The sequence below is a fragment of the Anomalospiza imberbis genome, chromosome Z (genome assembly GCF_031753505.1).
Source record: "Anomalospiza imberbis isolate Cuckoo-Finch-1a 21T00152 chromosome Z, ASM3175350v1, whole genome shotgun sequence".
Taxonomy (NCBI): Eukaryota; Metazoa; Chordata; class Aves; order Passeriformes; family Viduidae; genus Anomalospiza; species Anomalospiza imberbis.
This window is the reverse complement of record NC_089721.1, coordinates 71,983,865-72,010,532: the sequence shown is the minus strand read 5'-3', so window position 1 is coordinate 72,010,532 and position 26,668 is coordinate 71,983,865. Positions and strand designations below refer to the sequence as shown.

At 39.7% G+C, this 26,668-nt stretch overlaps 1 protein-coding gene across 1 annotated transcript in view; it reads right to left on the bottom strand.

The window, feature by feature from the left end:
• Positions 1-26,668, bottom strand: part of EDIL3 (EGF like repeats and discoidin domains 3) — a 234,431-nt gene that overhangs the window by 23,952 nt on the left and 183,811 nt on the right. The window contains exon 9 of the mRNA XM_068176120.1: positions 23,963-24,147. Coding sequence (XP_068032221.1) covers positions 23,963-24,147 — 185 coding nt within the window. The remainder of the gene's footprint in view (positions 1-23,962; positions 24,148-26,668) is intronic.

Sequence of the window (26,668 nt, the reverse complement as noted above, 5' to 3'; positions counted from 1 at the left end):
GTGGGAAAATAATTTCCTGTTCCCCAAAGTTAAAAAAAGAAATAAACAAATCTCTACCTGCTGCTAGAAGTGAAAAAAACCCTCAAAAATGCAACAAACAAACCAGCCAAACAAAAATCAACCAAACTCACCAACTCTTCCCAAAGCAAACAAACAAAAAAACAAACAAACACCCCCGGACAGGGAAAAAACCCATAAATATTGTAAGAGATAAAAAGTGAAGTATTTTCCTTTTGAAGGAGCTGATCTACATCTTGTCCTGCTTGGCTCAGGTTCACTTTTGGTTCCACATATTGAAAAGAAGAGCCATGAGAATGGAGTTCCAAATTCCAGAGAAAAGTAACAGCTGAGTAACTTTTACCATTTTTAACATATATGTATTCCATTCTAAAGCATACATGATAGAAGCTCCACAAAAAACTGATTCATATCATAAAAATTTTCAACAAGAAACTTAGATTAAATCAACTTTCAAACAGATTAAAATCAAATTTTAAACTAGAACTCACAGATGCAGCAGCAGCCAATTAAAAAAAGGGTTGATCCTTTTAACAGTGGAATGAATTTCTGTAGAAGAAATTTCAAATTATACAGGAAGTTCTTTCATTTTCAGAAGAACAGGTCTGAAAGTTGAAGTATGAATGCCAAAAGGAAAAATATGGCTGTCAAAATATTTTAAATTTAGTAGCAAATTTGAAAATGCTGGATTTTCACCTAGAATGTTGTCCATGTCTTTTCATATAAATAAGAAAAGCACCTCAATTGTAACAAGTTTTTTTTAAAAATAAAAAATGGCAGCTATTCCATCCTTTGTACTATTAAATAATTAATCAAAAGAGCTGTGATGTTTTACTGCATAAGCAACAGGGTAAATCAATGCAGAAAAACTATTTACTAGACTCATCTGTACTCTTCTAAGTTTGGAAAATAAATTTACAGTGAAGACTGGAGGTGGGCATGGAGTGTGGTGGTTGAAGTTTTTTCTATTTTGGAATTAATGCCTCTCCCTATGCCTCTAGTAGAGGCATCTTCCTTATGGAAATGACAAAATTTCTGTGAATGACCCCTAAAACTCCTTTCAGCACTCAACAGTAACTTTTTAAAGAACATTTTTTCTTTAGTTTTTTACAATTCACTCTGTTTGCACCCTCAGTGGAAGCATGAAAATAATGCAGAGACATAAATATACCCATCTCAGCCTTCCATTCAGCGTAGAGCAGAGTCTTCAAATTTTTCTTATAAAGCTAAGAAAGTTAGGACTGAGGCTGAAAAAAATGTCAAAAATGATGGTTCCCCCAAAAAGAACACTGGATTAACCACTTCCTGGGTTACAGGAAAAAAAAATTAAAAAAAAAAAAAAAGAGGTTGTGTTTTTCTCAACTCAAACACAACCTTGAGAAGGTTCCTGCACATAAAACCTCTATAAGCCCCCCTGGAACACACAGAATGGACTCAATGACTGTTAAAGGCCTAATCTTTGAGTGGAGATTTAAAACCCTGTTGTGAATAGGTTAAAAGTGTTAAATAACACCACTATTTCCAGTATAAATAACTACACACAGGTTCCCAAGACCATGTTTGCTGCTTTCTGCAATTGACTTAATGAAGATGTAGATAGAAAAAAAACTGTAGGCCATTTTCTGGCTGAGCAGGTTAGTAGAAATGTTTCTTTTTAAACATATATTCCAAAATTCACTAGGAGTACTTAGGCCACAACTAACTGCAACCGATATTTGTGGAAAAGAAGAAAAGGGTTTTCTTGAACCGAAGTAAAAGAGAAATGTACAGCAATGGCTGGAAAAGTGTAAAACATCCTCTCAAAAACGTAACTGTTTCTTACAGTCAACAGGGCTGGATCCCAAAGAAAGTAATATCTGGAGCAAAATATTTGCAGATTCTATATTTGCATATACCCACACAACCCCTGCTGACATCTGGTCCAGCTAACAAAGAGGAGCACAGAGAGGGAACTCTGCTCTGCCATGAAGCAGCACAGGGTTAGGAGGTGATAAATTATTAACCAAGTTGAAATCTTTAAAGTTTGGAACGCCAGCACACAGAGAAGTCTGTGAAATCACAGCATTAAGAAATCTGAAAAGAACATATTTTCAGCTCTGGGCGATGTGTTTTCCTTGTAGATCCATCAGATATTTCTTGCCTTTTTTTGTTTTCTCTTGTTTTGATTTTCCCTTGTGTTTCCAGTGTTCCTTTCACAAAGATTAATCTTTTAAACAGCTCCTGCAGCCCTTGCTCTGTCAGGTGGGTGTAAGTCTGGTTTACCAAAACCCAGTGTTTACCATCAGAGTACCTGCACAGTTTTGGAAAGCAAATTTCACAGTCAACCACAATTTTGGAACTCAGAATTTTTCAGCCAACTTTGAGCAGGTGGGAAGTGTTGTGACACATCCACTGCCTTACTATGGGGGTTAAAAATTGCTTTAGGTGTATAAATCAGAGAAATAAACTTGACTTTCTACCAATTGCATGTTGCAGAAAAAATTCTATATAAAACCATGTGTCAATGTAAATTAACTTCTACCAGAAGGCAAGAAACTACAGGCAGACAGAAATAAAATATCTTTGGCTTTATTTTGCAGATGCATTTTCCATCAAGAATTCAAATAAAAAGTTATATTTTCTCCACTGCCTGTAAGTAGGTGTTTCTCACTCATGCATTGCAGTTCCATGGAGTAGGCTGTTCCCTAAGGATTTGCTCTGTAGGCAACTGAAAATAGACCCCTGTTACTGTAACACAAATCACCAATAATTTGTGTCTTGCAGCAGATTATTGTGCTTTTGTCAGATGACTCAGTGATAGTCATATTTTTTAATTTTGCTGTGGTATCCGATAGTGAAAATGTTTGCTTTTCTCATAAAAAAATTCATTAAAAAAAACCCCACAGGGATTAATAGAAAATTTATATATTGTGAGCAAAATCATCTTTAATATTTTTCCTCACTGACTGATTCCCAGCAAGTCTTTGCAGAATGCCTTGCCACCAGCCTTGCCTTTAACCACATGCCCAGGGTACTCCCATGAGGAATATAATTGCTGTGTTCTCCCCAAATGTCACCTAAAACTAACCAGACTTCAAGGCTTTGTGTAAGTGAGTGAGAACATTCTGCTCAGAGCCAGCCCTGTGCTGCATTTCAGCTGGGATTGAAGTGCCTTTGCTTTAGCCACAAAAACACACACAAAAACGGCTGATTAACCTCCTGAACAAGTACCAGGGTAGTTATTCCTACAAGCAAAAAAAAAAAAAAAATAAAAAAAACAGAAAAAAACCCAACCAACCAACCAACCAAAAAAAAAAAAACAAAACAAAACAACAACCAAAAAAAAAAAAAAAAACCAACAAACAAAGCAACCAAAAAACCAAAACCCAAACTTGTCATTAGGCATATGGGTCCAGGTATCAAAGATCCTGAGTTCACAAGAGGTTACAAGCTGAGTGAAATTGACCTTATTTTTGTCACAGATCTCACCCTGAGGTACAGATCATCCCCCAAGACTTCTGGGTGAGGTATTCCAGCCCCTTTAAACTGCAAAGCCACTCATGGGGCAGAGGAAGCTTTCCCTGCAAATACTTTTGATTTTACAGCAGGGGAGGTTTATATTGGTTATGAGGACAAATTTCTTCACTGAAAGGGCTGCCCTGGTGGATCTCCCACTCCTGGAATTATTTAAAAGCCATTTGGATGTGGCTCTTGGGGACATGGGCCAGCGGTGGCCTTGGCAGTGCTGGGGGAACAGTTGGACTCAACGATCCTAGAGCTCTTTTCTAACCTAAGTGATTCCCTGATTCTGTAAACACTTAAGGGCTACCCTGATTTAGAAGTACCTTGTGCCTCTCCATGGAAAATGTTCCATATTATGAAGAGCAACAGGGCAGACTGGGAAAAAAAATCTACTACAAAAAGCATTGGTTTTCTTAGTAGAAAGCAGGTAGCTTGCTCACAGCAGTGGATTTACTTGTGGAACTGTGGCTCAAGAAAATAATTCCTAAATTCACAACAAACATAAGTATGGCAATATTTTACCTGTATTTCCAGAACTACAAATGCAATCATGCTGTATGGATGCTGATATTGTGTTTTACATTCAGTAATTTGTTTTAAGAGGTTGAGATGATGATCATATGATGGCTGCAAATTTTGACCTTTGGTTTGAAAGAGATACTTGGAGGGCAGAAAAGGGACTTTTTGGAAGGATCAATAGTGCCAGGGGGGAATGGCTTCCCACTATCAGAGGGCTGGATGGGATATTGGGAAGGAGTTGTTCCCTGTGAGGGTGGGCAGGCCCTGGCACAGGGTGCCCAGAGCAGCTGGGGCTGCCCCTGGATCCCTGGCAGTGCCCGAGGCCAGGCTGGACACTGGGGCTGGGAGCAGCCTGGGGCAGTGCAAGGTGTCCCTGACATGGCAGGGCTGGCACTGGATGGGCCTTCGGGTCCCATCCAATTTAAGCCATTCTATGATTCCATGATTCTGTGTCCTGCTGGTGCACAAGAGCATAAATATCAGAGGCTAAATCAGAGACCAGCATTCATGCTTTTAAAGCTATCTCTTCTGCATTCCTTACTTCCATTTTTTGATTTCACATTCAACTGCCAAAGAGAGCCCTCAAGAAAGAAGCAGATGCATTTCGCGTGTCCAAGCAAGACGCGTTTGAAATGGACAATGTTTTTTTTTTTTTTTAATGAAACAACAAGATTAAAAAAAAAAAAAAAAGAAAAAAAAAAAAAAGAAACAAGCCCAAACAAACCACCACATAATCCCTTCTCTTTTCCTGGGATGCCTCACAGAAAGCCCCACTGGCTGGGGTGGCAGTGAAATTATCTGCAAGCAGCAGCCTGGCAGTATTTTGATTGCCTGGGAGCCAACTGGAGCCTTAACACCTGCAGGATCCTGAAAGAGCTTTTATTTCAGAACGTTGTAAGCTGGCACCAGCTGTGGACAGCTCTGGGTGGGAGGAGCACCCTGTGGAGATTCTTTAAGGGGCTGGAGGGTGAAATATCACAGGTTTGCATGGTAGCAAGGAACACAATTCACCCCTGGAGCTACACAAATTATTCATGCAGGGTGGATGGAAAACCCAGGCAGAAATTCTTTTACAAGGTTTTGGAAGAAAAATGCAGATGTGAATGAAAGAACCCTTTCAGTACATTTGGAGGCTCCTTCTTTGTGTTCTGGAAGTCTTTTGTGGTAAAAAAAATGTTATTTTATTACAGAAATACTCATGTTTATTTCTAATCTGTATCATCTATCTCTGTCTCTATTTCTATCATCATCTCTATTTTTATCTCTATCATCTCTATCATTTATACCTATATTATCTATATCATCCACAGATGCACACATACACATACAAACAGAGGAATATATACTTACTTGTATTCAGACATACATATTTAAAACACAGGTAATTTTTGCCTAATGGTTTTCCTATCTGTCAAATTGGTCTTGAGTTTACATGCACATTCTCCCCAAAATACTTAATTTTTTCCTTTAAAATTCTAAATTATTTGTACATGGAGACCAGCCCTTAACATAGCACTGTGTTGCCCCATGCCAGGAAGAAATTTATAGGGATTTGTGTGCTCTGTAGAGAGGTATAAATGTATTTTCAATAAATTCAAATGCAATCAGGTGAAAGTAGAATCAAATTTTAAAAAGAAAAACATTGGTGAACACAAGCAGGAAAAGCAAATTTCTTGGAGTAGAGGAAATCAAAGACCAGGAGATGCAATGCAGGTGAATTAATTAAAAAAATGAAAATAAAAGTGTGGGGGATGTTATGGCTGCTGTATCTGAGGTATCTATAACAAAGAGCTCACACCCACAACTTGAGAAATTTTATTTTGGTGCCAAGGACATATTTGATGATATTAATTCCTTAATAATTAAAAAAAATCCATGTGAAATATTAAAACTTTTAATTACATATTTTTTATTTAGTCTGAGGTTGATGCTTCCTTCTGTAGGCCTGCACTACCCCACTGTCAATGCAGAATATTTCAGTATTTCCTGAAAGTAGGGAAAATTAAGGATATGGTCTTCCCGTTGACGGCAGCAAGCCTATCAGCTGGCCCCATAAGGAATATCCATTTTCTCTGCAAACCCAGTCTCAGCTACATCCTCACTGATGCATGCTAGTGATGTTATTTGCTATACACATCAATGCTCTCTCAATTTTTTTTTGAATATTGTAGGAGTAGCCTCCTTCTATCATTGCTTCCTGCACCATTTTTACTTGCACTTACCCTTACTAATCAGAATTCTGGCTTTTCTGAAAATCAACAAAAATAAGACAATAAAGTTTTACTGGGAACTGAAAATGCCTTTAAACTGTTCTTTGCTACGAGTTCTTTGCTACACTTAAGTCACGTGTGTGTTAAATTTGCCCCTGCGACAGAAAGGAGGGTTCTGCATATGGAACGCTGTGTTTTATTTGTTTATGGTTTCTCAGCCTGCAGATCAGAGAAAGTCAGGCTTACTTCTGCACAGCAGATGAAATGCAATGATCCCAGAGAAATATGGGACTAACCTTTCTGAGGAGAAAGCACTGAATTAAAATAAATGAGATGGGACTTGCCAGTATTTTTTTATGTACCACTTAATGTAGAGCTCTGCAGTATATATTTTTATCTGCACAAACTCCTTCAGGAGCCAAGCCTTTTCTAAACAGAGTACCAAATCAATATGAAGCTATATGGCATATGTTTTTTCCCTTCCTAAAAGCTGATAATTTTATCTGCACTAAATTATACTCCTCCTGTTCCAAGGGTATCTCTGCATGCATGCAAACAATTCATAGCTATGTGCACAGCTGATGTGTTGCCACACCATCCCAAGAAATTGCAATTTAATCCACAGCTAAACAAAAACAGCAGCACTAAAAAAAACTACAGGTAGATCACCCATGTTTCAGGCTGACTCTTTCCCACAGACTGATGCAAGGAACTGTGGGACACAAAAGTTCTTCTGCCTTTGATCTTAAATTAGTGTGGCTTTCATGGGCTCCAGAGGGGAAAGTGTTGTGTCTTGCTCTCTCAGTTCCCATGAGCACACAGATTAGCCTTGCTTCTCTCTTGTTCCACTGCCTGGAACAATGCTGGGAGCTGTTGCAGCAGCTACACCACCAGTGACAGGCAAAAAGTATAAAGGTTAAGCTTCCCACAGCTGCTCAGTTAGGAGTATTCTCATCAGACTGTCTATTTGTTTCATAATTTTTTTCCAAAGCTGTTTTATTGCTGAAAGGTAGCCATGCAGGCACCTAGACCTCTTCATCCATCTTGTAATCTGCTTAGTTATCGTACAAATTAAACTCTGTGATTTTTTTTTTTTTTTTTTTTTTTTACTCCACTGAAGCATAAAACCACTACTTCATAAAGGAAAGTATTTAAAAAGCGCTGTTCATTATTTTTGGCTTACTGCTTAAAATGTAATTCTTAGCATATTCACCACCATAAACCATCCCACAGACAGCTGATTACTTCAAGCACCCACCTGAATTTAAATACAGGTTAGAAATGTGTTGACACAGCCAGAGATTAAATACATATAACTGCATTTGGTCATTAAAGTAAAAAATACAAAGAGACAGCAGTTATCATGTAACATTCTGCAATTGGTTTCCCTGACATTAAATTTACCTGTGTTGGAGTAGTTAATGCTCCAGCTTCTCTAGTCTCAAATTTGGTCATCTTTTGATGTATAAATTCTACATGCATATGGATGCAGAATATTTAGAGTTTTGACAAATCCTGCACCTCCAAACCTGGCATCACTGAGGTGGGTGAAACCATGGGAGGCAGGAGGACAGGTGGCAATGGCAGGTAAATGCAATCCTCTGTTTGTTTTAAGGGGATGAAACACCCACAAGAAAATTAAATCAGGATGTTGACAACACAACTCAGGCTGCTGCTGTTTCAAGACAGCAAAGTTATCTTTATAGGAATTATTTTTCCAGGTAGGTAGGCTATATTGGATATTTCTGTAGTGTGACTGACTGAATTTTAAAGTTAACATGAGTCTGGAACCAGTGATACTTTTAATTGGAAAAATGTTTAAAAGATTCTGCCCTTTTTTGTCTTGGAAGTGACACACTTCCATTATAAAATCAATATGCACCTCAGGATACCCTTATCAGCTCACTAAATCCCACAATTTTGGCACGGTACACAGCAGTGCAAAGGTGTGAATTACAGCTATTGAGCAAAGTCTCCCCATGAATTTGAAAAGACATACAGACACCATTAGTGACAACATTACCACCCCTGGGTAATTCTGATTTAATTTTTATTCTGGCAGGGTGACCAGTGCATGACTGCAATAGAACATCCAATCTAACGTGCTGGTTCAGATCAGTGGGTTTGAAGCTCATGTGAGGCTTCAGATGGATCCTGCAAAAACAAGTCACCACTTCACCCCTTGTGATGCAGCTAGTCAAGAACAGCTCATTAGGTCTCACAGCATGTTTCATGTTAAGTGTGCATAAAAACTCAGCAAAAATAAAATGCAGATGCACTGACGATCTCACTATGAAAGGTTAATTATTTTTACAAGTATTTTGGCATTTTTTGAAATATTTGAAGTTATTTATCTGTGGATATATGTAATTTATAATTGAGATTATTTGTTTTGCCCAGAGAAGTTGCCCCTGGATCCCTTGCAGTGTTGGATATTGGGGCTTGGTGCACCCTGGGGTAGTGGAAGGTGTCCCTGCCATGGAAGAGGTGGAATGGGATGGACTTTAGGGTTCCTTCCAACCCAAACTAGTCTGGGATTCTGTGAAATCAGTAAAAATTTATATTTTGGAACATATGTGCTAATTTGGAAACATGTAAAATAATTGGCAAAAATTAAATATGACAAAAACGTTGAGTTCTAATGTAGGGTATCTAAACAGGTCCTCAAGTGTAAAATTGCACCACCCATGCAGTATCCATTGATCTGCTGTACAAATTAAACCACCACAGGGGGAAAAATAAAAACCAGACCTAGGAGAGTATATCTTGCGGGTAACATTCCTCCTCCTTCAGGTGATAACAAGAACAGACAACAGAGAAACACCTGCTTGTTCTTTTTTGGGTGGACAAGTTCTCATTTCCATGACAGTTTCCTGGTGCCTCTCCTGCTCCCTGTAATGTTCCCTCACAGCAATTGCAGCAGTTTTTATTGTTATGATGCAGTGCCAAGCATCCAGGGTTCCCTCACCACTTTTTAGCCTAAATCACTCTTTTTTGTTACTAGCTGAAAGCTAACACAAAGTGCTTTCACCTCGATCAGGGTGCAAAATCTTTCACCCTCTGTTTCCAGCAAAAGACTCCTGAGAGCCCTCACAGCAAAAATTGAGGCTCTTGTTGCACTCACATTTTAAATCTCTATATTTTCACCCTGCTAGCATCTGGAGTGGACAGAGCCAATTATGGTCTATGCCTTGGTTACTTATCAATGTGCCAAAACCATGTTTGGATGTTACAGTAAATTAAGCTTTTTGTACATATTTTGCTACCAGCATCTTCTCTGTTCTCCAATTATGTATTTAAACCAGACTGAAAACTATTGCCATTTGTATAAATCAAAGCAGCTGTTTGTACTTTTAAAATCTAATTGATTATTAGAAACTCTCCAAAATTCTTCTGTGAAAAACTATTTTATGTCTATCTACACAGTAATTTTCAATTCCTTAATGAAGTATAAGCTCCTCTGTGCAATTTTACTGTATAGCAGAAAGAATATTGTGAGGATCACTTGACACTAACACACGTAATGGTAATTTAAGGGGTTAGAAATACTGATAATGAAGCAATTATTATTAGGTAATAACATAAAATGTGTCGTTCTCCTGGCTACCTGCTTAATTGCCATGTAGGTGATTCATTCCATGGTAAAGGTATGTCAGCCATATAATGGGAAATACTGCAGAGTGCTTGAGATGAAAAATGCAGGAATCAAAAGAGGAATACATGCACACAGAGGATTTATAAGATATAAGGGAGCTCCTTGGCAAACACCAGCTACTCATCACCCTCCTTGTCCACCTGCCAGTGCCTGAGGGAACTTTTCAGCTTGGTGATATGGATGAAACCAGCAGATCTGCTAAAAGCAAATCCCAAGTGCTTCATGTTATCTGTCCACACAATCAGGCTGCCCTCACTGCCAGCCTCCAAGGTTTTCTCCATTTCCTAGGGGGTGACAGGAAAAGGAGTATGTTAACTGCAGGAGATGCTGGCACGATGCCATTTGTAGAATTGAAATTGATGTGGAGGGATATATTTCAGGTTATTAGCCCAATAATATTGGAAAAACCCCAAACCTGTTGGACAGTCATATTAAAATTACTTCAACTAAAAATACTGCATGACAAATTTGGGTAGACCTTTTATTTTGGTTAAAGGTAGGCCCCTAACAAAAGGTAATCATGTCAGCTCAGCAGATTCAATGGAGGGAACAGTGTGTTTATTTTTTGTCTCCCAGAGAGGTACTTCACGTAAGTGGTGATTTTTCTTTGCCTTCCTTTAAGTAAGACTCAAGAGGTGGAGTGCCAGTGACTTGCTCATATTTGCCTAAAGGGGTTTAGGAAAAATGCAGACACATTTGTGCACAGTAAAGAATCATATCAAGGTTATCTTTTTGCAGGAAACACCCCATGGTAAACCAGAGCAACAGTTGCAAGACATGATTCTACAGAAATAAACCTGAAATCTCTATAAACCTAGAGTAGCATCCATAAATCAGTCTTTTTGACTTTATTCCTGAGTAAATGGAGTTATGCAAGGTCGGTGGGGAAAAATTGCCAGGCTACACATGTGCACAGCAATCTAAAACAAAACAAGAACAAAACCAAAAAAGACCCAAAACCCAGACAAATCCCCCATATATATATATATAAATATATATACACATGCACACACAGAGGCATTTTTCATTCACTTTCAGATCAGGGAATTCCTCGAGCCTCGTGTGTTTTCCCCATTTATTAATTTCCAGTGGGTTTCTTCCTGTAAGTACTGGATGACACCATGTCCTTGGACACAAACCTTCTTCTCACAGCCACAAAATCACTTGTCAGAGTTTCTCTGGTCTATCCTGCTCTGTGTAAAACCAACCCCTAAAACCCGACTGGTGATACCCTCTGGTTCCTGTTGCACATGCTTTATCCACAACAGGCGGTTTCTTATTATTCCCTAATGGGAGTACAGAGAAGATAAAGGAGGTGCAGAGAGCATAACATTGGTAAATTCATAGAGACTATAGGTGTCTGCTGGTATGGACTATCACTACCAAAGCGAGCTCTTAGTGTGAATATATTTCTTTAATTTGTATAAACCTGCCACCTGCTACTCTCCTGTGACACCATTTAATTCTTATATTGTGACAAATGCTTCATACTGCATACCGAACCCACTTTTTCTGTGCTCTTCTTTATTTTTTTTTATGGTACCTACAGAGAACTTAGAAGATTTCACTCAAATTGGGGGGGAAAAAATCTGAACATACACCAGCTAGCTACTTTTACCTCTGGTGCAAGAATTGTTTCTCCTGGATATTGATCCTTCTGTAAAAAAAACCAAAAAAAAAAACCCCAAAAAAACCCACAACAGAACAACTCCCCACCCCCAGCATTTTGTAAAATGTGTCAGTTAATGGCAGTTCTTGAGCTGTAAAAATCCTCCCAAATAGCTCCTATAGCAATGTGGTCCTAAAGTTGGTGTGATAAACTAATTGATGTAACAAACAGAACTGCCTGCCTTTTCCTTTTAATCCCTGCTACACGACACTTAAAATCAAGTGCAGTTCAGTGAGGAGATCTGTGTTTTAACAGCAATGCCTTTTTAGAGCCATGGCATTGAGTTTCTTTTTATGCTGTTCCCTTTAATCTGTGAAATAATGCAATGACACAATGCAAAGTGACAGATGACCAAATTGTCCAGAAAACTCCTCGCAGAGTCCCTATTTCAGTTTTAAAGACCACATTCCCTAAATGGCATAAAGTGCCACCCTAAAATGAAATTTACAGGTCTCTGGAAAACTGAAGATCAGATTAAATTTGAATAATTAATTTTAATGTTTTCATTTATTTTCTTCTGCATTAAACTTTAAGTTGCTTGTATCTTTTATATGCAAGAAATAAAAACCTAATTCCCAGGGTTCAGTTCTCATTTCAGCCAAAATGAAACAGGAAGGCTTGTGCAGTGTGGGAGGACTGCAATGCAAATTGATTAGCCACAGTTTCCACCTTTTGAGTGAGATACCATAATAGATGACAGAATCTTTTTTTTTTTTAAATTACAGAAATAGATGCTACTGAACATGACAGCACTTATTTACAATTGCTCCATTTACCCCAGAATGCCATTATTCCACTTGAAATTTAACTTTTCAGAGGGTCAGAAAATTACAGCGCTGTGGTCCTTCATGACCCATCCTCTCTTGCTCTAATAGAAGGTGTCATTATTGTTTCATTAGAACTAAAACCAGATAACTTTTTATGACATTTTTCCAGTGGAGTGCAATGCAATCAGAAAACTGGAAAAAAACTGTAGTGGAAAAAAAAAAGGTGCATCTGCAGAGATAGAAAGTAACTCAGACATACAAAATTCTCAAAAGACCCTTTCTTCATTCATTTGTAGTTTGTCTATGATGTATATTTTAAATGGAAAATTACATTAGAATTATTAAAAAAAATGCTCATATTTACAGGGTCATATTCCCTTAGCAACACAAAATTACATACAGTAGGACGGGGAATAAAGAAAATAATGGGAATAATGCTAAGACTCTCTAATAATAACCCCCAAATAGCTCTTAAATTCTCATAAAACAGAGATTTAATTTTTAATATCAAAGTACTTTCTAGGACTATGAATTATTTCTGTGAACCTCAGAAAACAAGACTTCTAAGCTCCTCTCAAATAAAAAACAACCCTCCTGATGTGTTGTGGAAAGCAGAGCAAATCCTACAGCGGTCCTGCAATTTATACGTGTGTGTGTGTGTGTGTCTGGGGGGAAGTGAAAAGAATAAAAAGTTTGGCGGCAGACGCTGTGAAAAATAAAATGGTTCAACACTTGTAAGTGAAGAAGAAGGTGTTTTAAGGCAGCTCTGAGGGTTTTTCTGAGTCAAGTGGTCGTCCCAGCGGAGGCAGACTGGCCTGAAAGGCACAGCCAGGCTTGTCTAAGGAGCAGGATGAACATGTCATTTTTGGTTTTCTGTCACCACAGCATTCTGGCTCCCACCAGCTCCTTTGGGCCTGGCTCAGGTTGCCCTGCAGTGTGACCCAACTCTGAGCTCCTGCTGAGGTGCAGAGTTCCTCACCTGGGGCTGAGGCTCGCCCCACTCGCTGTGCAAGCGTCAAGATGAGCTCACACACAGGAGAAAATGGTGGCGTTCCCAGAGGGACTCTTGGGGCAAATGAGGAACCTCAGTGAGAGCCGCTGAAAACAACAAGGCTGTCTTCGTAAAAGGGTGGAATGGTTTGGGCTAGAGAGGATCTTAGAGCCCATCCAAACCCACCTCTGCCACGTCAGGGACACCTCCCGCTGTCCCAGGCTGCTCCCAGCCCCAGTGTCCAGCCTGGCCTCGGGCACTGCCAGGGATCCAGGGGCAGCCCCAGCTGCTCTGGGCACCCTGTGCCAGGGCCTGCCCACCCTGCCAGGGAACAATTCCTGATTGCCAGTGTCCCATCCAGCCCTGCCCTGTGGCCCTGGGAGCCGTTCCCTGTGTCCCGTCCCTCCAGCCCTCGGCAATTGTCTCTCTCCATCTTTCCTGCAGCCCCTCCAGGCCCTGCAAGGCCACCCTGAGCTCAGCCCAAAGCTTCTCCTGCCCAGGTGAGCAATGGCAGCTGTGCCAGCCTTTCCTGCCGGCAGAGCTGCTGCGTCCCTCTGCTCATCCTGGAGCCTCCTCTGGCCTGGCTCCAGCAGCTCCAGCTGCTCCCTGTGCTGGCCCAGGGCTGGGGCAGCTCTGCAGGTGGGCTCTGAGCTGAGGGGCAGAGGGGCAGAATCCCCCCTGCCCTGCTGCCCACGCTGGGCTCGGCCCAGCGCGGGGCTTTGGGCTCCGGGCTGAGCCCAGCGCGGGGCTTTGGGCTCTGGGCTCGGCCCAGCGCGGGGCTTTGGGCTCCGGGCTGAGCCCAGCGCGGGGCTTTGGGCTCCGGGCTGAGCCCAGCGCGGGGCTTCGGGCTCCGGGCTGAGCCCAGCGCGGGGCTTCGGGCTCCGGGCTGAGCCCAGCGCGGGGCTTTGGGCTCCGGGCTCGGCCCAGCGCGGGGCTTTGGGCTCCGGGCTGAGCCCAGCGCGGGGCTTTGGGCTCCGGGCTCAGCCCAGCGCGGGGCTTTGGGCTCCGGGCTGAGTCCAGCGCGGGGCTTTGGGCTCCGGGCCGAGCCCAGCGCGGGGCTTTGGGCTCCGGGCTGAGCCCAGCGCGGGGCTTTGGGCTCCGGGCCGAGCCCAGCGCGGGGCTTTGGGCTCCGGGCTGAGCCCAGCGCGGGGCTTTGGGCTCAGCCCAGCGCAGGGTTTGGGGTCCCAGCCGTGCCCACTGCACCCCCAGGGCTCCTCCAGGGCTGCTCCCTCTGCTCAGCCCATTCCGTGGTGGATCTAGGCCTTGCCTTGGGCCCTCTAGGAGGCACCTACACAAACCCCGCTGATCAGTGAAGTTTGTAGTCAGCATCATCATGTAAGGCAGCTAGTGAGTCAAACAAACAACCCTTAAAAATCTCATCTCACTTTTATTGTTTTGTTCTGTTAAACTGCATCAGCCAAAGCTCTTTGCTACCTTTCTCTCTCAAAAAAAGACAAAACTTCTCCTCCAATGTGCTATTGAGGCTTCTAAAAGTTGAGGATCCTCAGGATTCTCTAGGAAAACAGAAAATTGTACTCACAATGTTTTTTTAATCTTGTATTATAGCAGCCGTGTTTGAGGTAGCATAGCCAAAATATAAATAAGACAAACTGAAGAACACCTCAAAGTCAAGAAATATAAATTCAGATAAAGAAATGTGCAGGGAGAGTCTGTTCCAACACATAACATATCAAGCCTTTGAATTTCTGATGCTGCCAAAGGGAGGTCATTAGCCATCTGCAGTGAGGTCTTTAAGTGATATTCTGATAGTTTTCTTCTTAATAATTCTTAGCTGAAAATAGTATTGGTGTGTTGTAACTCTCATTACCTCTTAACAATGATAACCCATTAAGGTGGGTCTAAATATTTTTACTTCTGCCATTGGAAAAAACAGACCCGTGTCTTTACAGAGGTGCTTTATTTTCACTAGCTATATATAGAATTAATTTCTAATTGTGAAAATACTTTTCTGCTTAATTATACAACAAAGAAAGGATGGCTTGAAATAGGATTAATATATCTTGTAGTTAATTAAACATGAAGCTTCTAAGGAGATCACTCCAGCAACAAAAGCAATTAAGGCTTGGTTATGTATAGTACATAATTAAGCAGGAAGTTCTTGTAATCCCAAGGACTAACTTTCAAAGCTTGTATTGCTTTAAAACAACCTATTTTCTGGCTTATTTTAGAGAAAACTATGAAATGTAAGTATAAGCACTGTCAACTCAGGTATCTTCTCAGCTCTGTCCTAATGTTGTAAATGAATTATAGCATTAAAAAACAGCTCCATTGTGAAAAAAATAGAAGTGTCTATTTATATCTTTATGCCTGTTGAGTGAATAGATGTATAGAAACAAAAGCCAAAAAAAAAAAAAAAAAACCAGGAAATTCTGATGAAAGTCTGTTGTGATACTTTATATTACAAGTCTCAAGGTGCTCTTGAACAAGGCCCAGATAATTGGGGAAATGTTCAGTTGCAGTATTTCAGTGTCTACAGTGATTTCCCTTTTAAAGTCTTCCCTGCTGAGATTTTCTCTTTTCTGTCATGTTTTCTGACAGGGAAACTGCTCTTGCTTTACTTGAGGAGTGAGCAGGATGAATGTTATTAAGTGGAGTGCAAAGAGGGTCTTGCACAGCACATTGCTGCAGAGACACACCTGACTTAATGTGGAAATCAAAAACAAACAAACAAAAAAAAGAGCCCAATATTCTGATTGGATCAACACTTGACTCTGAGTAGGGTGTTATTAGGGAAAAATACATGATGAAACCAATGGATAGTTGAAGATTCAGAGACCAACAGGGAAATGCTCATATCTACTTTCTGTGATGCTTCAGCATGCTGAGATACAATTTCATTTTCTGCTTACTGCTCGGTAAATGTCAGCCTGGTTTTAAGCACACTTCCCCCTCCTCTGAAGAAAGATGCAAAATGCTCTGCTGCCTTCAAATTTAGATTAATTTCAAGTTCCTTTTCCACAACTCCTTCTTTATGTTTGTGTCTCAATTTCATTATTTACTTAGCTAAAAAGATACCATCTTTGCTCCTCATTTGACAAGATAGAAATCAATCTGTTTCTATGCTCTTTATGCGGAGAACAGAATACAAAAATGAATAGCAGATTTTGAACAAAAATGTTCTGAAGTCAACTAGAATCTCACAATAAAGCTTCACTGTGTTTTCAAAGTGGCATAAAAAGAATGCAAAATTGAGTCTTATTCAGAGCAGAATAGATTTCCTTGACCCTTGAGATGCTGATAGATACACGAAGGAAATATTAAGTATCTTGCCTATTAAAAAAAGTAATATTTGGGAAAATATGTGCAGGGCTAATAAAAATATCACATCTCAGTTAATAAAGCATCAATTTCTTGGAAAACAGAACTAGATACAGTTCCATTCCATTCTTTCACCCTCATTGTGCTCTGGCTTTTTGTTGCGTCTGTGTTTACATCAGGTATTTTTTGCTTCTTAAAGACAGTTGACCTTGACAAGGTCGTTTGTCTACTCTCTGTCATTTCCAGATGAAAAAACTGTGACCAACTCTCCTTGAGTCAAAAACCAATTCAGGGGCAGCTACGAAAACAACAAACAATTTTATTAGGAAAAAGTGGATGCTATTTTGAAGCACCACCATGGAAGAAGAGGGCACGCATAAGAAACACATTTGGACCCTTTTTTTCTGTATTCTTACCTAAACAATTGTGTAGCTATTTTATTTTTTTAAGGGCGTGCAAGGGAAATATGCCTCTGCTTCACAAATTGAGACAGAACATTATTTCAAGCCGGTGAAAATGATAGCTTGGTAAAACAGGCAGGAATTTAAAACAATGAAAAACTAACATCTTTCCATTAAAGTTTCATGCACTGCATTTTCAGAAGGTGCTGCTATTCAAGTAATACCAACATTCCCACTGCAAACACACAGCAACAAAAACTGCCTCAGACTCATATCCCACGTACATCAAAATTCACAACAACCAGGCAGGTTTTGCTTACACTCCCAGATTTTCTGAGGCAAGATCAAAACCTGTTATTGTAATAGGAGATGGGTCATTACTCAATTTAACTTTCATCTGCAGGGGAGTGATACTCACAGAAAAGCTGCAAGTCAGTGAGGGAGCTGACAGTACTCTCTTGCAGGATTCCACTATTTAGGGAAACTTCCCAAGTAATTTCTGTTAGTGATGATGAATTTTTTATGTGTCAAAGACAGGCTCTGGAGCACTGACTTAACCCCTTAGTTCTTAGTGAAGGCTTAACAGAGAGAGCAGGGAATATAATTCAGAGAAAAGAGCAGGACTTTGTGAAACACGACATTTTTCCACTATAAACTCTTATCCATAGCTAATTTACAGCTCAGACAGGGTCTTTGTTCCTGCTCATGGTTTAATGGTTTAGTGGGGGTGCTGGATTGATGGCTGGTCTTGTTGATCTTAAAAGTCTCTTCCAACCTTGATGATTCTATGATTCTATGAATGTGACATCACACAAATTTTTGTCACAGAGTATAATCATGCTATGTCTGTCTGATGCCTATTTTCTGGACAACTTGCAGCAGAGTGCTCCTGTACTCTGTCTGTCCTTCTAATAATCCCTCTGTATTTTGCCAGAGTAAAATCAATGATTCTACAGATGCTTCAGACTTTGCTACCTATATGATAGACCACAGCCTAAATAATGCATTTCAAAGGAAAAATAAACCAAGATTTTATGCTGCCTTATTTAATTTCCAGGCTTAAATTCAATTACTACTATAAACATTTCCATAAAATGAATTGCAGAAGAAAGCTTTGCAAAGTCAAAAGCAATTTAGGAAGGGCAATGCTGAAATGCACAATTTAGTAGCATTCTTAATGTGAATAATGCATTTAATTTGAAATGATTTAGGGAAAAAACTGAGTTAGAGTGCAAACCCTGGAATGGCCATCAAATACTGCTGGAAGACGACTCTGAGTAGGAAATCAAGGCATAACTCCTAATACAATTTCTGTAAGATATACGTTGGTTAGCACTGTTAACAACAGATTGGCAACATACAAAGATTAAAAAAAAATAAAACCTGAAAAAAATAAAAAAGAAGGGAAAAAAAGGCTTTTTGTTCATCCTATCATCTTGAGTTGCACACTGTCCTAAAAGCAAATAGTGACCATCTAGTTGCAAAAGTAAGCCTATAGTTTATGGGCGACTGAAGAAGTGAATAAAGTGACCAGTTTAACATTCTAGCCTAGGTAATGCAAAGTCAGTACATTCAGCAGTGTGAAAATTAGAAGTGGGCATCAGTCTTTATCTCCTTTTGTCTTTGACTACATTGCTCAGAGCTCTTTGTCCTTTATTACCTTATCCGACCACTGGCTGCTTTTTTGCAGGAAAATTTATCTACAGCAAGTCTCTGGCAAAGAGTGGGAAAGATTTGTGTTAATAATTTATTCCCAGCCAGCCTTGAGATGCATCCTGTGAGTTACCAGGCTGTGTGAACAGAGTATGGCACTGTGAAGCCACTCATCATGGTGGGCACAAGAGCAAGGAGGTGCCAAAACCCAGTGTCCAAATTAAGTTCTTCAAGTAGAAATAGCAGCTGCCAGAAAAGAGATGTTTTTGCATTGGAAAGATAAAATGACTGTAAATATAATTTTTTTAACCCAATAGAAACCACAAAAAGGGCTGATCTCTGCACAATTTTCATTTTGTTTTCTGAAATCTCAGAACTTTAGAATTGTGAGAAATTCTAGGGAAAAAAACAGCACCAGCTTTGCGTCTGGAGAACCAGAGACCAATTTTGTTGCTGTTTCTGTAAAGAACATTGATTTCTTTCATGGCCTTGTGGTTTATTAAAACTGCAGAGAAATACAGGTGTCTTCTGTTTATAATGTGATATATTTCAGTTCACAGCTCCTACAGAACACCCTGTCTCTCCAAGCCCACTCACGATGCATGGCTTAGCAATCCAACCCTCATGCAATTTCCTCATTATGTTAATTACCAGACTGGTTTTAAATGAACATTTCATCCTATTCCAATATTGTGTCTTTCAAGCCCTTATTTAATTAAGATGTTGTTAAGCATTTTCAGGGGATTTTTTTGTGTGCTTTTTTTTTGTGTGTGTTTTTTGTGGCATTTTTGTTTGTTTGTTTGTTTGTTTGTTTGTTTGTTTTTTACTCAGTGTGGGTGTTAAAACAATTAAACTACAGGCCACATATAAATCTCTTATTTGGCTACTTTAACCAGTGCTGGTATTAATACATGTTTTGCTAACGACACAAATTGTCAAAAGAAAATTAAACAATCCACACTGTTTTCTCCTTGTGAGCTGTTGAACAGATCTCCAGATGAGTTGTTGAATTTCTATGGTATAGTGGTTTCTTATCTAGAAAGATTCTTCAGAATTCATTGCAAATGAACAGATTATTACATCAAAAAAGGGGGAAAAGGGTGAGGTGGAATAAAAACATTCCTTTTCTTATACTCTATAAAAAAAGACTAGAAGCTGGGTTTGGCTTAGCTATTAAACAACAACTCTGATTTGATCACTTGGAAGCTTAAACACTGGAAATAAATGCTAGAAAATGAATATAAATATAAATGAATATAAGTGATGAATATCATGATGGCATGATAGAGATGCATTTTGTATATGTATGACGAAAAGAGGATAATTATTTGGAATGCAATTTTGCCTTTGTTTTCAAACAAGAGGCATTTTGATGTGAAAAAGATGGTTATGCATTAAACTGAAAGAATAATTTGATTGCAGCTCTGAGACAATCTAATGGCATTGATAAAGAATCTCAATAATATTGTCTAATACTGGAGATTAGTTTGGCAGGAAAATACCCAACCCAAATGTATAATACCACTGGCAATCATCACATTTTTAAAGCATGTAGATATAACAGTTGCTCTGCCAATCTTCCAACAATCTGTTTATCACCAACTGCTTTTTCTAATAGTGTTTAGCTGGCTCCACAAGCAGAAGGAGAAATATTGTAATTTGACATTGCTGTTGCCTTCACAAAAACCCAACACATCATCAGTTTTAAGATAAAATACTGACAATACCCTGGTATGGTTGCAAAGTCAGGACTAGGACAACACACAAAATTTATTCAGAGGGTATGGTTGAGTGGGAGGAGAAAGCTCCACGTGCTTGGGGACACCAAATTAAGTGACACACCAGAATTTAACTAAAATTAAATAAAGAAAGGGGAATTTAAGCTGCTGCCCTGATTTCACAACTTATAACAGCAGAAAACTAGTAGCAGAGCAGGCCTGGATTTTGAGAAAAATGTTAATTATTTTGAGTTATATCCTCAGCTAGGAAAATGAGATACGGAGTGATGGAAATCCATTTACAAGAGCATTCTCCAAGCATCTGAAATATCAGTTGCACTTTAAAAAATAATCTTTACAGCCTCAGTGCCACATTTTTGGACATAAGGCAGGGAGTTCTCCATCACATCCTTTAATGCCAAATAAGTGAAAAAATGGTAAGTGGGGTGACCAGATGGAAGAGCAATCCTGAATGGTGTCCAGAAGGAGCCTGAGCACTCCAAAAACTTGCAGCTTCCTCTTCAAGGGAATGACAAGGGTATCTTTGAGGAAGCATGTAGGGAATTCAGCCCCAAGTTTATGACACAGCTAGACAAGTACAATGTTAGTCATACCATCGATTTAACTTTCTCTTCATGTCAAGAAAATACTTTTTTTTTGCTCACTAATGGTGGTGTTTGGTGTAAATAAATGTTATTTTTGCAATCTGTAGCTTGTAGAGTCTAAGTCACGGCAGATTTTCAACAACTGCAGCATAATTAAGGTGAGTATTTTGCCCCCAAAAGTGTGCATTCTGTGCCTGGACACACAAAATACTTCTTATTCCTAAATTATGGATGCAGCAATCCAAAGCACTTTAAACCAAAGAGCTTAATTGTTAATAGCTGCATTTTATAATACATAGGAGATTCAGAGTTATCTTTTTTGAAAGAGTAAAACAGTCCCAGCTCCCGAGAGAGGAGAATTTATCTCTAGAGTTCATCCAAAAGTGCAAGTAGCATTTGATGCATGATTCAAACATCACCTCTCAGCAAACATTATCACAGCAGGCGCTCTGAGACGGATGTCAGCACACCAGCTTTTAAACTGTTGGTAGCAGCAGTGTTTAGGCAAGGATACCCCAACAATGACATTTAGTAAGAATCTGTTCAAGCCATCCACATGCCCCAACAATAATCATAAAAGGCAAACACCAGGCTTTCCCCCCAGTTTTTCAGACTTTCTCATGAAAATCAGAAAACATATAGCAAGAAAGGCCTGTGGAGAACATTCAAAAGGCATGGAAAGTTGACATGGTAAATATGACATTGGTAAGTCAGCTACTTCAGCAAAATCCAGAAGTCTGGACTAAATGTCTGGCTTTAAACCCATTTCAGGGTACCATGGAATCATCGTTCCGGGCCTGATTCTTTGTGGAATGGCTGAGGGAGTAAGGCGTGCAGACACATTTGCTTTCACACGCTTTTCCTTACAAATGTGTTTTGACTGAACTCTGTGGAAGCAGCAGCAGGGTGATAAACCTTTCAGTCAATGTGTTATAAGGCTTCAATATAATACTCTGCGTTTTAAGGAAAAGAAAAACCACCAAAAACCCGGGGAGAACTACCAGCAGGGAGAACAAGAATGAACAGATGAATTCAAATGATAGACATGTCTCTGTTACAGAATCATTACCTACACTGGAAGCATATGAGACTGTCTCAAGTCATAGCCTGAATTCAGAATAACCTCCCTGTAGCAGAAGCTAATGGCCACCTTAAGCACTGAAAAAACAACTGGATTTAATGCCTTTTGAGGTTTAGATTTGAAGTTTTTTTTTTTTTTTTTACTTTTTTTCCCGAACATGAAATGTTAGGATCCTTTTTTGAAGAAATATCATTATGTATAATGATTTTCAGGAAAAGGTAGATTGTGGATATTCTCAGTTCAGTCAGAGAGAAAAAGAGAAGGTTTTCTAATCAGGCGAGAGCCTGGGAGACAGTTGGAAAGGAATGTAAATAATTTTCTAATCTCTCTTGTTGTTCACATTGTTTATAGATATGTTCTGCCACCATGCGTCATTCACTGCACACCAATGGTGTGAGATGTTTTCACTCTAAGACCAATGAAATTAGTCCGCACGATGTACCCTATAAATAGAGCGGTGCATTTGAAATAAATCATTTAATTCTCTGGCCTTTGACTTGGAGTCTTCTCATTACCGTCCTGCTCTACAGCGACAGTAGGTAGTTAATATTCTTGTGGAATTGTTGAAGTCGATACATAGCCATATGAAAAACTAACTAAAAGATGAGTATTTCTTCAAAACTTTCTTTTTGACCAGACAATAAAAAATTATTCCTTATAGTTCAAAGACTTGAAAAGACAGTGCAATTGATCAGATTAAATTTGCAGGTTCAGGTAAATTCAAATATAGAGAGACTATAACAGCCTGAAAAATTTGAAAATATAAAGATTAACTATGCAGCCCCTTGCCATCTGTAGTTAATTAAAAATACACTGTCATCCACAGGAGCAAGCACACAACAGGAAATTTCTGTGGAGCGTCTGCACACCCTTGGTTTGACTGATGGGGCTAAAATATGGTGCAACCACCTCTCTTTCCTGTGGAAAAACATTTTCATCTGCTTCTCCACCATAAAACACAGCAATGAAATGTTCATCCTCCGCAGAAGTTACTAACTGCTCTTCCAACACGCTGCTCTAAAAGAATTTCAGGAGATTCCAGGATCTCCAGCTATTCCAAAGTTAAATAGGGCAATTTCTCCTTCCTTTTATGGAAAGTGTGTAAGCTTGGGAGGAAAAAACAGTAATCGTATTCCTAACTTGCTCAGCAGCTGTAGGCAAAAAAGGCTAATATGTCATAATTTATATGTGGAGAGATTGCAGGGGGTTAGTAGCCATGTCTGGTGCTATTGAAGCTTCCCACTGAGAGCTGCACTGCAAAGTGGCAGCTGACTGAAAACACTGCTATTTTCAACAGTTCAAAAAAGGTAAATGTGTCAGTGGCTGGTCAAACAAGCTTCCGCACTGGTGATTTATTGAAATCTCTGACATTAGTGAGTTGTATGAATCACTTCTGGGCTGAAAACAACCCCTGGGCACAGGTTTATAATGGATTCAGGTGCTGAATCAGTCTTGCTGGCTCCAGAGTCCTGTCAGAAGGTAATTTTGGGCAGCCTCAGTTAGACAAAGATGATTTCTACGGGCAGGATTCGCTAAGGTGCACAGAACTGAAAGTAAATATGCTTTTCCAGGGAGCCTTGGAAGGGCAGAAGAAAGGAAAATAAACTCATCTCTCTCAACAAATGAGGGGAATTCAGTGAATCAGATCTGCAACCACCATTTTTGTTCATTAACAAAGGAAAACTGGGGCTAGTGGAGGCATCCCCAGGCAGATTTTTCTGCAGCTGTGATAACAAAAACATGAAGATATGTTGGGCCTTCAGAGCTTGTGGCAGGCCTGGGAGGGTTACAGTCAGAAACACAAGAATTTGAATATAAAACTAAACTAGAGAACAGTCCCCACACCTGAAACACAAAGAAGACAAATATCTGGGAAAAACCACGTGAAAATTTACCTGCAACCACTGTGACTGGTCATTGTGGCCGGAGGTCCAGGCATTAACTTTGCCTTGCTTGTCCAGCCGGGCTTTCCTGGGCTCCCAGGCGAACATGTCCATGTTGAGGGTACGGAAAACGCTGGAGGCAGTGATCTGGAAGTCCTGGATGTGTCCTGATTTCATCCCCAAGGGCTCAGAGCAACCTGGAACAGCAGGGCAAGATCAGTGGCACTACCTGCTTATCTCTGTCAGGGGTTTAGGTTTTCTGTTATGGCAGAGAAAACCTGCAATACTTGAAGAAAAAGATGTAATCAAGACTATTGTTGAAGACACTCGAAAACAAATAAATGAAAAATAGTCAATTCAAGGTGCTTTGTTTCAACAATTGCTTGGGTGAGTCAAAATCAAGATAGAGAATTCAACATATTTTATCCTGGCATACACTTATGAAGCGAAACAAAATGAAAAGATTACTTTTGTCTGTGCTTATCATATTTTTATTTTCCTCTCCCGTAGGAAAATATTGTTTCCCCTGTTCTGTTTGATTTTCCTTATGCTTTTATGCCACCTCACATCCACCATGTGTTTGTTTACTGAGCAAACATTATTTTTTCTTAAAACCACTGCTGCAATAAAATATAAAAAGCACTGAGCTCTTTTACACATTTGAATTATTTGACATCTAGGTGAAAATCCAGAAAGCCCAAAATCCCACTGAAGGAGGGAGAGCCCACAGAAAAACAATTGTGGAGGGAGGATAGTAGGAGGATATCACTTAGGAGAAATCGATAGTTAATGGCTTATTTGTTTGTGGACATCCCACACCATTGAGTTATTTTGCTGTAGAAAAGATAGATATTGGTCTTCTCCCTTCTCTGTTCTGCATGAAAAATGATAAAAATAAAAATTGGTAAGTGGCTCTGTGTTCCTCTGCCTTGCTGTTGTGTCCTGGGAATGTGGAAGGTACATTTGGATAGAGAAGAAAGAGGGAAGAAACAAGATGAGGCAGCACTGAAACAACGGGACTGGAAACCAGAGAGGGCAGATGACCTGCATAGTTCTAAGATTTAAACAAAAACAAAAGCAAAACAAAAACAAAAAAAAAAAAAAACAGAAAAAAGAAAGGCAAATGGCAGAGAGAGAGAAGGCTGCTAAAGGTGGATGTACGGCTAAGGGGATGGAGTGACACTTGACAATTGGGGTAAAGTGCAAGATGGAAAAGATGGAGATGGGAATATAAAAAAAGAAGCTGTTTTCTGATTTCTTTCCTGTCCCAGCAGTCAAAAACTTGCATACATGCAGTTATAATACTAACATGATCTTTAGTGCAATATCTCCTGTATTTAAAATTTGAATATTGACATGCTTCATGTTAAATTAAAAAAAAAAAAAAACAAAAAACACCAAATAAACAAATGAAAAACCAAGAGAAAACAGAGTTAACTTTTGAAAAAAACCTCCAGTCTTAACATAACTGATTCTCTCTCAGTGCACAAATGGAAATGGCACAGCCTTGTCTGTAGAATGGATTCATTCAAAAACAACAAAAAATTTTCCTGGGAGTGGGAGGAAGCAATTGATAATAGAAATAAGAGAGACTAATCTGCTGCTTTGGAGAGGGACTTTGCTTATTATTAAATTCTGAAGTATCTCTCCAGGATCACAAGGACTGTCAGCAAGGGTGTTTCATCTGAGGAATGCTAAGGAGGCTCCTGACACAAAACCATGGGTTGTCAAAGCTGTGATTCAGTGTTGGCCCAATCCATCAAAACCAGTTCTATCTTTTCTGAGTATTATTATTGATTTATGAAGCAACAGCTGTGCCTGCCTGTGTGCCTGTGCATGCGTGCATGGATTAATGGGATTTTACACTCGCCTGCCTCCTCCGTGGCCACAGAGGGGGTGGGAAGACAGTTGTTAAAGGTAACGGGAGAAAGTGAGAAGAACAGTGAGAATCTGAAGAGGCAAATGTGATGCACACCGGTGTCAGGATGTCTTGGTGCTGTGTCACAGAGAGCAGCAGCTTCCCAGCCCCTGCCACAGGAGATTGTGGCTGTTTGGATGACTGAGCCATAACCTACAGCACAAAGGGCAGCGTCATCAAACCAGCACAGGGCTTTGTGTCATCCCTTACAGGTGTGTGTTTATAACAATGCTTATCTCTCCCTGAAACATATCCTCTTCACTGCACTGTACCTTTAAATTTGCTTTTCAATGTCCCTGTGAAAGGATTCAATTTCCATTTTTCTTTTTTGAAATCTGTTGAAGTCAGATATAGCTGATGCAGACACATGGCTACACTCAGCGGAGCATCTTAGGCTAGAATGTTTGAGATGCTTTGGATACCTCCCTCTGTGATAAATTATACCTGATACCTCTGTATGTTTAAATCTAACCAGGTATAAGTTTGCAAGACTTATTTTGTCTAGCTCGATGGAACAGGAGAATGGAAGTAAAGAGAAAGAGTGGGGATTAGCAACTGAAAATTGGAGGAATAAACACAAAGGTTTTTCTCTGTTGACTCTTCAGAGGGCAGAATCTTTTACTCTTCAGTCTGCATCCATACTATGCCTCTTATCTACCTCTTCCTTTGAAAAAGCTCAAACCCTCAAAGGAAATACTCAATATCCAATGTAGCAAAGGCAAACCCACAAATGGATCTGCATGCAGCGGTTTTCATGAATCTTGTCTTGGACAAAGATTTGTGTACTGTTGGCAAAAGCA